The sequence below is a fragment of the Oncorhynchus keta genome, unplaced genomic scaffold, assembly GCF_023373465.1.
Source record: "Oncorhynchus keta strain PuntledgeMale-10-30-2019 unplaced genomic scaffold, Oket_V2 Un_scaffold_1044_pilon_pilon, whole genome shotgun sequence".
NCBI lineage: Eukaryota > Metazoa > Chordata > Actinopteri > Salmoniformes > Salmonidae > Oncorhynchus > Oncorhynchus keta.
Window position 1 is genome coordinate 219,035 of NW_026290755.1, and position 12,272 is coordinate 231,306.

At 42.2% G+C, this 12,272-nt stretch overlaps 1 protein-coding gene across 1 annotated transcript in view; it reads left to right on the plus strand.

Moving 5' to 3' along the window:
- The first annotated feature begins 789 nt into the window (after nucleotides 1-789).
- The window catches only part of LOC118382491 (TBC1 domain family member 15-like), a 104,454-nt gene continuing 92,971 nt past the window's right edge, over nucleotides 790-12,272 (plus strand). The window contains exons 1-4 of the mRNA XM_052513390.1: nucleotides 790-1,066; nucleotides 1,694-1,792; nucleotides 1,890-1,961; nucleotides 7,878-8,037. Of these exons, the coding sequence (XP_052369350.1) occupies nucleotides 1,043-1,066; nucleotides 1,694-1,792; nucleotides 1,890-1,961; nucleotides 7,878-8,037 (355 nt within the window). The 5' untranslated portion in view covers nucleotides 790-1,042. The remainder of the gene's footprint in view (nucleotides 1,067-1,693; nucleotides 1,793-1,889; nucleotides 1,962-7,877; nucleotides 8,038-12,272) is intronic.

Below are 12,272 nucleotides of genomic sequence, written 5' to 3' on the forward strand. Positions count from 1 at the left end.
CAAGCAAAGGGCAACCAGTGAAGAACAAACACCATTGTAAATACAACCCATATTTATGCTTATTTATTTTCCTTTTTGTACTTTAACTATTTGCACATCGTTACAACACTGTACATAGCCATAATATGACATTTGAAATGTCTCTAATTCCTTTTAAACTTTTGTTGTCTATTATTGTCTTTCACTTTTGTTTATTATCTATTTCACTTGCTTTGGTAATGTAAACATGTTGCCCTTTGAATTGAAGAGAGAGAGTTGATTTTATTATTATTTATGATACCAGTCTTTGACCGGTACCCCCTGTACATAGCCTCGCTAGTTATTTTATTGTTGCTCTTTAATAATTTGTTATTTTTCTATTTTCTTATTTATTTCGTTTTTACTTCAGTTAATTTTAGTAAGAAATTATTAACACTTATTTTTCATGAAACTGCATTGTTTGTTAAGGGCTTGTAAGTAAGCATTTCACTGTAAGGTCTACTTCACCTGTTGTATTCGGTACATGTGACAAATACAATTTGATTTGAATATTTGACTGAGTATGTACAGGGTTTTACAACCTTTGTCTGGAATAAAAGCCGCAAATTAAACACTAAACAACATCCTATGACAAAGTCCAAAGGTGCCACCTCCCACTCCTACTGCTGGGTGTAATCATTAGTCCAAACAGTTAAAAAAAAAAAACCGAGAGATTCTATTGGACAGATTAAGGTAGGTCCCGCCCCGTTTCGTTCCGTTTACGAAACGTTTTGCAACAGAATCGGGATAATGACTACACCCCTGTTAACGCGAATGTTCCCTGGCGAATGTTTGCGGAAGTGGAAGCTTGAACAAATAAACAGTTCAATTAATCATCTCTGTTGTATGCGAGATACACTCAACGTTTTCAATGATCTCGTTGTTTGCGTCGTTGGTTTACAATGAATGTGTCAAAAATCAGCAACACACATTGACGAGTATTTAGTTATTTATTCTGCCCTCCCAAAACAACTGGAAACACGTGAGCTGACCTACTACGTCGTCGTCAGCTGAGACAGGCGACATGGCGACTTCAGCGGGCTTCAAGGTGCTGAGAGTTAATATATATATTTGCTTTGTTTTGTTCGCATTGTCAACGGATCATGTTGTCCTGTGAGGTTTTGTAAATAGTTTAACCGAAAACAGTTGGCTAGAAGTTGAGAAAGCTGTCAGTGTCGACACTTGACAGCTAACAACGTTAGTTAGTAGAAGTTGCCTGTCCAGTTGGCAGAGTAGTGCAGATTCATGTGAAACGGTCTTAAGAAGTTACTTGTAAAAACCTTGAACCTGTCGACTTCCAGAATACCAAACAGGCTCATGTTGTTAGCTTTCATAGTTACAAGTCGAGCTAACTTGTTGTACTAACAACCACCAACACAAACATGCAAAACAGTTTAAAAGTTGTCAGGAAGTTGGTTGAGCCAGCTGCCTAGTTAGCCACAACATCACATTTCTGAAAAGGTAGAAAGGTGAACGAATGTGAAATTGGTCAATGTTCAAAGAGAGAAATTATAAACAATACAGCAAATGTATCCCATTACATTATCACATGGAAATAGCACTTAATTTGGGTGAAGTTAGGCCTAGTGTACCTAGCTATTTGTTTACCAAGTCTCCAACAACAACAACATGAGTTGTATTCATCTCTGAATGCGATTCCCTCTTTCTCTCTCAGGTTCTATATGAGCATGATGGAGTTTTTATACACACCAACCCAGGAAGGAGTGAGGAGCAGGATTCTCTGACTTCAGGATCCCTGCGTGTCCTGGACCAGGTATGTCGATATTGGAACGACAGAATGAGATGAGATCCTTCCCTTGTTATGATGTCCACAGATCAGACTGAACATTCCTTCTCGTCATTTCTACCAGGATGGGGACATAGTGCTGGAATATAAACCCGTGGAGGATGTTGACCACTCTGCCATGCTGTGTGCTGCCAAGGTTAGACTTTATTTACATATCTTTTGATAATAATATTCCATGTTTCAGGTCATCATAAACAAAGTGTACACATGTGCATATATTCAAATACTAACAAGATTAATCTTACTGGTACATTCATATAGAAATACTGCTAATTGGCGTTTGGCCACAACTGTTGTCTGGTGCTGATAATACACACAGACAGTGCAATTGGTTTAACATGGAAATAGCTGTTCTATCAGTCAGCCTACAGTAGCAGCCAATGTGTGGTGTTCAATGTAGGTCTACATTTCATGAGACCTTTGGAGAAAAAACCCACACGCAGGACTTGACGTGAACCTGTTTTTATCCACTTGTCCTTCAGACCAGGAGGTGACTGGAAATGGTGTTTGATGCAAGAAACCACTTAAAATACAATGAATTATTATTCTGACATTATTACAGGGAATTAGACATATTATACTACCTTCTGCCTATTGGATACTTATATTATTCAAGCCTGTCTCAAAATACAACACTGGCCCTTTAAGACAAAAACAAAAGCCCTTTACCTGACTCACCTTTCAAAGATGTCTAGAAATGTACATGTTTGGTGGTCTTGTAGGAAGCAATCACTCCCCTATTGCTGACTACAGATGACCTATCACTGGGCTAATACCAACGTAATCACAACAGTAAAACTAAATGTTTTGTCATACCCGTGGTATACGGTCTGATATACCACAGCTGTCAGCCAATCAGCATCCAGGGCTTGAACCACCCAGTTTATAATTGTGTGTGTATATAGGCCTACTGCAGCTCTGATTGGTTATGCCACCGGTCTGTGTAGAGTACGAGTGGTGCCTGTCAATGCAATAGAATCATACACCGATGCTTTCTGACTACAACAACATCTCTTGCACAATTAGTTTTGTTTTGGTATGTTGTATTGAAAGTGGCTAATAACGCATTGACTCGATCACAATTAGTTTTGTTTCGGTATGTTGCGTTGGAAGTGGCTAATATCGCATTGACTCGATCACAATTAGTTTTGTTTCGGTATGTTGCGTTGGAAGTGGCTAATATCGCATTGACTCGATCACAATTAGTTTTGTTTTGGTATGTTGCGTTGAAAGTGGCTAATATCGCATTGACTCGATCACAATTAGTTTTGTTTTGGTATGTTGCGTTGGAAGTGGCTAATATCGCATTGACTCGATCACAATTAGTTTTGTTTTGGTATGTTGCGTTGGAAGTGGCTAATATCGCATTGACTCGATCACAATTAGTTTTGTTTTGGTATGTTGCGTTGGAAGTGGCTAATATCGCATTGACTCGATGACAATTAGTTTTGTTTTGGTATGTTGCGTTGGAAGTGGCTAATATCGCATTGACTCGATCACAATTAGTTTTGTTTTGGTATGTTGCGTTGGAAGTGGCTAATATCGCATTGACTCGATCACAATTAGTTTTGTTTTGGTATGTTGCGTTGGAAGTGGCTAATATCGCATTGACTCGATCACAATTAGTTTTGTTTTGGTATGTTTTTGTAACGCATTGACTCGATCACAATTAGTTTTGTTTTGGTATGTTGCGTTGGAAGTGGCTAATATCGCATTGACTCGATCACAATTAGTTTTGTTTTGGTATGTTGCGTTGGAAGTGGCTAATATCGCATTGACTCGATCACAATTAGTTTTGTTTTGGTATGTTGCGTTGGAAGTGGCTAATATCGCATTGACTCGATCACAATTAGTTTTGTTTTGGTATGTTGCGTTGGAAGTGGCTAATAACGTATTGACTCGATCACAATTAGTTTTGTTTTGGTATGTTGTGTTGGAAGTGGCTAATAACGTATTGACTCGATCACAATTAGTTTTGTTTTGGTATGTTGTATTGAAAGTGGCTAATAAAGCATTGTCTCGATCACAATTAGTTTTGTTTCGTTATGTTGCATTGAAAGTGGCTAATATCGCATTGACTCGATCACAATTAGTTTTGTTTCGTTATGTTGCATTGAAAGTGGCTAATAACTCATTGACTCGATCAGAATTAGTTTTGTTTCGGTATGTTGCGTTGGAAGTGGCTAATATCGCATTGACTCGATCACAATTAGTTTTGTTTTGGTATGTTGCGTTGGAAGTGGCTAATAACGCATTGACTCGATCACAATTAGTTTTGTTTCGGTATGTTGCGTTGAAGTGGCTAATAAAGCATTGTCTCGATCACAATTAGTTTTGTTTTGGTATGTTGCGTTGAAAGTGGCTAATATCGCATTGACTCGATCACAATTAGTTTTGTTTTGGTATGTTGCATTGAAAGTGGCTAATATCGCATTGACTCGATCACAATTAGTATGTTGCGTTAAGTGGCTAATAACGCATTGACTCGATCACAATTAGTTTTGTTTTGGTATGTTGCGTTGGAAGTGGCTAATATCGCATTGACTCGATCACAATTAGTTTTGTTTTGGTATGTTGCGTTGGAAGTGGCTAATATCGCATTGACTCGATCACAATTAGTTTTGTTTTGGTATGTTGCGTTGGAAGTGGCTAATATCGCATTGACTCGATCACAATTAGTTTTGTTTTGGTATGTTGCGTTGGAAGTGGCTAATAACGTATTGACTCGATCACAATTAGTTTTGTTTTGGTATGTTGTTTTGCTAATAACGCATTGACTCGATCACAATTAGTTTTGTTTTTCACAATTAGTTTTGTTTTGGTATGTTGCGTTGAAAGTGGCTAATAAAGCATTGTCTCGATCACAATTAGTTTTGTTTTGTTATGTTGCATTGAAAGTGGCTAATATCGCATTGACTCGATCACAATTAGTTTTGTTTGCATTATGTTGCATTGAAAGTGGCTAATAACTCATTGACTCGATCACAAAGTTTTGTTTTTAGTTTTGGCTAATAACGCATTGACTCGATCACAATTAGTTTTGTTTTGGTATGTTGCGTTGAAAGTGGCTAATATATGTTGTTTTGTTTTGAAAGTGGCTAATATCGCATTGACTCGATCACAATTAGTTTTGTTTCGTTATGTTGCACAATTAGTTTTGTTTTGGTTGCATTGAAATGGCTTGCATTGTTCACAAAGTTTTGTTTCGTTATGGCATTGAAAGTGGCTAATATCGCATTGACTCGATCACAATTAGTTTTGTTTTGGTATGTTGCGTTGAAGTGGCTAATATCGCATTGACTCGATCACAATTAGTTTTGGCTAATATCGCATTGACTCGATCACAATTAGTTTCCTTTTGGTATGTTGCGTTGATCACAAAGTGGCTAATATCGCATTGACTCGATCACAATTAGTTTTGTTTTGGTATGTTGCGTTGAAAGTGGCTAATATCGCATTAGTTTTGTTTTGTTTTATGTTGCATTGAAAGTGGCTAATATCGCATTGACTCGATCACAATTACGTTATGTTGCATTGAAAGTGGCTTAACTCATTTCGATCACAATTAGTTTTGTTTCGTTATGTTGCATTGAAAGTGGCTAATAACGCATTGACTCGATCACAATTAGTTTTGTTTTGTTATGTTGCGTTGAAAGTGGCTAATATCGCATTGACTCGATCACAATTAGTTTTGTTTTGGTATGTTGCGTTGAAAGTGGCTAATATCGCATTGACTCGATCACAATTAGTTTTGTTTCGGTATGTTGCGTTGGAAGTGGCTAATATCGCATTGACTCGATCACAATTAGTTTTGTTTTGGTATGTTGCGTTGAAAGTGTTGCATTGAAAGTGGCTAATAACGCATTGACTCGATCACAATTAGTTTTGTTTTGGTATGTTGCATTGAAAGTGGCTAATATCGCATTGACTCGATCACAATTAGTTTTGTTTCGTTATGTTGCATTGAAAGTGGCTAATAACTCATTGACTCGATCAGAATTAGTTTTGTTGCATTGAAAGTGGCTAATATCGCATTGACTCTATCACAATTTCCACAGTAAAGGGAAACGTTGATAGTGTTAACTAAAGAGGGGAAAACTCTATAAAGTGTAGTGAGGTTCAATCTGGTGTTTCTCTGCACGGTGTCCGCACAGCTTAAAGGGAACATTAGTCAGGATTATGGTGACAACACTCCACATTTTTATAGGTTGGCTTGGCTGTATCCATGGTGACACATCGGTTGTCTTGAGAGCTCGACGATGACTGTCAAATCACAGTCTGGCTCCAATCACCTTGGTCATGTGACAGCAGCATCGCTTCATGTTTCCTGACTCTGTTTGTCTGCTGCACTAGAGTACGGATGTTCTAGTGATCTCTGACTGAAATAAAAACCCTTGAGAGCGGACATGCAACAGGAAACCGAAGCCCAGAAGTATATCCTGATTCCTGAATCTAAAATGGTTCATCCCGGTCGTGATGAAAACACATAGTTTCCATGAAGAGATGAGCTAGCTAACTCTCCTCTCTCTACCAGCCACTCAGGACAGATGTCTGTCAGTTAGGTTCTCTGTGGAGAAACCGGTTTAATTTGAATAGCCTCTCATAGTATTTCCAGCCTTTGCTGTATTTATTTGTACCACTTCCTACCCAGCCAGCCACCTACCCAGCCAGAACTATGTACTGTATATAGATAGTACAACATTTTGGGGTCACTTAGACATTTCTGAAAAACAGCAGATTTAAAAAAAAAAAAAAAAAATGTAATATCTACATTGGCGTACAGAGGAGCATTATCAGCAATCATCACTCCTGTGTTCCAATGTCACGTTATGTAGCTAATTCAAGTTTATACTTTCAAAAGGCTAATTGATCATTAGAAAACCCCTTTTCACAGAACAGTGCAAACGGAGGCCCCGGTGCATAACTGAGCAGAAGGGCAAGTACATTTGTGTCTAGTTTGAGAAACAGATGCCTCACATGTCCTCAACCGGCAACTTCATTAAATAGTTACTGCAAAACACTATCCTCAACATCAACAGTGAAGAGGCGACTCCGGGATGCTGGCCTTCTAGGCAGAGTTGCGAAAAAGAAAGCCATATCTCAGACTGGCCAATTAAAAATAAAAGATTGAGATGGACAAAGAACACAGACACTGGACAGAAGAAGATTTGGAAAAGGAGTGTTATGGACAGACAAATCTGAGTTTGAGGTGTTAGGATCATAAAGAAGAACATTCATGAGATGCAGAAAAGATGCTGGAGGAGTGCTTGACGCCATCTGTCAATCATGGTGGAGGCAATGTGATGGTCTGGGGGTGCTTTGGTGGTGGTAAAGTGGGAGATTTGTACAGGGTTAAAGGGATCCTGAAGAAGGAAGGCTATCACTCCATTTTTGCAACGCCATACCATATACCTTACCCTGTGGATGGAGCTTAATTGGAGCCAATTTCCTCCTACAACAGGACAATGACCCAGAGCACAGCTCCAAACTATGCAAGAACTATTTAGGGAAGAAGCAGTCAGCTGGTATTCTGTCTATAATGGAGTGTCCAGCACAGTCACTGGATCTCAACCCTATTGAGCTGTTGTGGGAGCAGCCTGACCGTATGGTACTTAAGAACGGCCCATCAAGCCAATCCAACTGGTGGGAGGAGCTTCAGGAAGCATGGGGTGAAATCTCTTCAGATTACCTCAACAAATTGACAATTAGAATGCCAATGGTCTGCAAGGCTGTAATTGCTGCAAATGGAGGATTCTTTGACAAAAGCAGAGTTTGAAGGACACTTATTATTTAAATTAAAAATCATTATTTATAACCTTGTCAACGTCTTGACTATATTCCCTATTCATTTTGCAACTCATTTCAGGTATGTTTTCATGGAAAACAAGGACATTTCTACATAACCCCAAACTTTTGAACAGTACTGTGGATAGTACAGTATATGGGTAGGTGTGTGTACTGTATGTAGATAGTATATGGGTAGGTGTGTCTACTGTATGTAGATGGTACAGTATATGGGTGAGTCTGAGTATACCTGTATTCTCTCTCCCAGGAGTCTAGCTCTGTGTTTGAATGGGGCCAGAGGCACCAGGGTTCGAGCCAAGACCCAGGAGACAAGCCTACCAGGCAGGTGGAGCACCAGCTGAGCTGTGAGACAGAATGGGACATGGTTCACACTGTTCAGTTCAGGAAGAAACCCAGCAACCATGAAGGTGAGTGGAAGAGAACACCCTAGAACACAGCAGGACACCCTAGAACACAGCAGGACACCCTAGAACACAGCAGGACACCCTAGAACACAGCAGGACACCCTAGAACACAGCAGGACACCCTAGAACACAGCAGGACACCCTAGAACACTGCAGGACACCCTAGAACACTGCAGGACACCCTAGAACACTGCAGGACACCCTAGAACACTGCAGAACACCCTAGAACACTGCAGAACACCCTAGAACACTGCAGGACACCCTAGAACACAGCAGGACACCCTGGAACACAGCAGAGCACAGCAGGACACCCTAGAACACAGCAGGACACCCTGGAACACAGCAGAGCACAGCAGGACACCCTAGAACACAGCAGGACACCTTAGAACACCCTAGAACATAGCAGAGCACAGCAGGACACTCTAGAACACAGCAGGACACCCTAGAACACAGCAGGACACCCTAGAACACAGCAGGACACCCTAGAACAGAGTAGGCCCGGGTAGGCCACAGTAGAATGGCCATTGATTTGACCTTTTTCTTTAGTCAGGGAAAGTCATGGAGAACATATCAATGTTTTAGCATCATCATGCTTCCTCTATGGAGAGACAAATGTCACTATTCCTTACCTGTCCAGCTGATATATTGTCATTACCTGGAACCTACTGCAATGAGATATGTCCGGTTTCTTTGAACTGTCAGTCTAGTACGGGAACCACAATGTCGAGTACTGGAACCGCAATGTCGAGTACTGGAACCGCAATGTGTGGCACTGGAACCGCAATGTGTGGCACTGGAACCGCAATGTCGAGTACTGGAACCGCAATGTCGAGTACTGGAACCGCAATGTCGAGTACTGGAACCGCAATGTCGAGTACTGGAACCGCAATGTCGAGTACTGGAACCGCAATGTCTGGCACTGGAACCACAATGCAAGATAATTGTTGGTCTTGGCCTTGCCGTTCTGTGGTTCTTCCTAGCAAGACTTAACCTTGTTAAGCGTGCAGCGGTCTCTCTCATATATACAGTATATTTCTCTCTCTCTCCTCAGGCTGGTGTCTCTCATATATACAGTATATTTCTCTCTCTCTCCCTCCTCTCAGGCTGGTGTCTCTCATATATACAGTATATTTCTCTCTCTCTCCCTCCTCTCAGGCTGGTGTCTCTCATATATAAAGTATATTTCTCTCTCTCTCTCTCCTCAGGCTGGTGTCTCTCATATATACAGTATATTTCTCTCTCTCTCCCTCCTCTCAGGCTGGTGTCTCTCATATATACAGTATATTTCTCTCTCTCTCCCTCCTCTCAGGCTGGTGTCTCTCATATATAAAGTATATTTCTCTCTCTCTCTCCCTCCTCTCTGGCTGGTGTCTCTCATATATACAGTATATTTCTCTCTCTCTCTCCCTCCTCTCTGGCTGGTCTCTCTCATATATACAGTATATTTCTCTCTCCCTCCTCTCAGGCTGGTCTCTCTCATATATACAGTATATTTCTCTCTCTCTCTCTCTGGCTGGTCTCTCTCATATATACAGTATATTTCTCTCTCTCTCTCTCCTTCCTCTCAGGCTGGTCTCTCTCATATATACAGTATATTTCTCTCTCTCCTCTCTGGCTGGTCTCTCTCATATATACAGTATATTTCTCTCTCTCTCCCTCCTCTCTGGCTGGTCTCTCTCATATATACAGTATATTTCTCTCTCTCTCTCTCTCCTCTCTGGCTGGTCTCTCTCATATATACAGTATATTTCTCTCTCCCTCCTCTCTGGCTGGTCTCTCTCATATATACAGTATATTTTCTCTCTCTCTCTCCTCTCTGGCTGGTCTCTCTCATATATACAGTATATTTCTCTCTCTCTCTCCTCTCTGGCTGGTCTCTCTCATATATACAGTATATTTCTCTCTCTCTCTCCTCTCTGGCTGGTCTCTCTCATATATACAGTATATTTCTCTCTCTCTCTCTCCTCTCTGGCTGGTCTCTCTCATATATACAGTATATTTCTCTCTCTCTCTCTCCTCTCTGGCTGGTCTCTCTCATATATACAGTATATTTCTCTCTCTCTCTCTCCTCTCTGGCTGGTCTCTCTCATATATACAGTATATTTCTCTCTCTCTCTCCCTCTTCTCAGGCTGGAATTCCAAAACACCTGTCCTCTTTACGTCCAGAAGCTGCTTTAGCAGAGCGACCATGATTAAGTTGGTTGGAGGAGAGGAGACTAATTGCTTCACTTTTCCCACAGTACGATCAATCTTCTCCAGCAGGCCCCTGGGGGATTAATCAGGCCTCCCGCTACTTCCTGCTCTGCAGACATTTAAATGTCAAGCGAGTCAAATTAAAAGGCATTACACATGGATCTATTCAACTATAGATGAAGTGTGGCATGAACGTTGTGCAGCGTGTCTCTCTGCATCAGGAAAACCCCTAGAATACACACACATACTCTAATCTGTGTGTGAGTAAATGTGTTGTGTATCTAAACCCCCCCTCTCTCTCCATCTCTCCCCCCCACCTCATTGTGAGTACATGTGTTGTGTATCTAAACCCCCCTCTCTCTCCATCTCCCCCACCTCATTGTGTGAGTACATGTGTAGTGTTGTGTATCTAAACCCCCCTCTCTCCATCTCTCCCCCCTCTCTCTCCCCCACCTCATTGTGTGAGGACATGTGTATATCCTGTCTCTAACCCCCCTCCCTCTCCACCTCTCTCCCCCACCTCATTGTGTGAGGACATGTGTGGTGTTGTGTGAGGACATGTGTAGTGTTGTGTATCTAACCCCCCTCTCCACCTCCCTCACCTCATGTGTATTTCTGTGTATATCCTGTCTCTAAACCCCCCCTCTCCACCTCCCTCACCTCATGTGTATTTCTGTGTATATCCTGTCTCTAAACCCCCCTCTCCACCTCCCTCACCTCATGTGTATTTCTGTGTATATCCTGTCTCTAAACCCCCCTCTCCACCTCCCTCACCTCATGTGTATTTCTGTGTATATCCTGTCTCTAAACCCCCCTCTCTCCACCTCTCTCCCCCACCTCATTGTGTGTTTCTGTGTATATCCTGTCTCTAACCCCCCTCTCCACACCTCCCTCACCTCATTGTGTGTTTCTGTGTATATCCTGTCTCTAAAACCCCCCCCCCCTCTCCACCTCCCTCACCTCATTGTGTGTTTCTGTGTATATCCTGTCTCTAACCCCCCCTCTCCACCTCCCTCACCTCATTGTGTGTTTCTGTGTATATCCTGTCTCTAAACCCCCCCTCTCCACCTCCCTCACCTCATGTGTATTTCTGTGTATATCCTGTCTCTAACCCCCCCCTCTCCACCTCCCTCACCTCATGTGTATTTCTGTGTATATCCTGTCTCTAAACCCCCCCTCTCCACCTCCCTCACCTCATGTGTATTTCTGTGTATATCCTGTCTCTAACCCCCCCTCTCCACCTCCCTCACCTCATGTGTATTTCTGTGTATATCCTGTCTCTAACCCCCCTCTCCACCTCCCTCACCTCATTGTGTGTTTCTGTGTATATCCTGTCTCTAACCCCCCCCCCCCTCTCCACCTCCCTCACCTCATTGTGTGTTTCTGTGTATATCCTGTCTCTAAACCCCCCTCTCCACCTCCCCCACCTCATTGTGTATTTCTGTGTATATCCTGTCTCTAAACCCCCCTCCACCTCCCTCACCTCATTGTGTATTTCTGTGTATATCCTGTCTCTAACCCCCCCCTCTCCACCTCCCTCACCTCATGTGTATTTCTGTGTATGTCCTGCCTCTAAACCCCCCTCTCCACCTCCCTCACCTCATGTGTATTTCTGTGTATATCCTGTCTCTAAACCCCCCCTCTCCACCTCCCTCACCTCATGTGTATTTCTGTGTATATCCTGTCTCTAAACCCCCCTCTCCACCTCCCTCACCTCATGTGTATTTCTGTGTATATCCTGTCTCTAAACCCCCCCCTCTCCACCTCCCTCACCTCATGTGTATTTCTGTGTATATCCTGTCTCTAAACCCCCCCCCCTCTCCACCTCCCTCACCTCATTGTGTGTTTCTGTGTATATCCTGTCTCTAACCCCCCTCTCCACCTCCCTCACCTCATGTGTATTTCTGTGTATGTCCTGCCTCTAAACCCCCCTCTCCACCTCCCTCACCTCATGTGTATTTCTGTGTATATCCTGTCTCCTAAACCCCCCCTCTCCACCTCCCTCACCTCATTGTGTGTTTCTGTGTATATCCTGTCTCTAAACC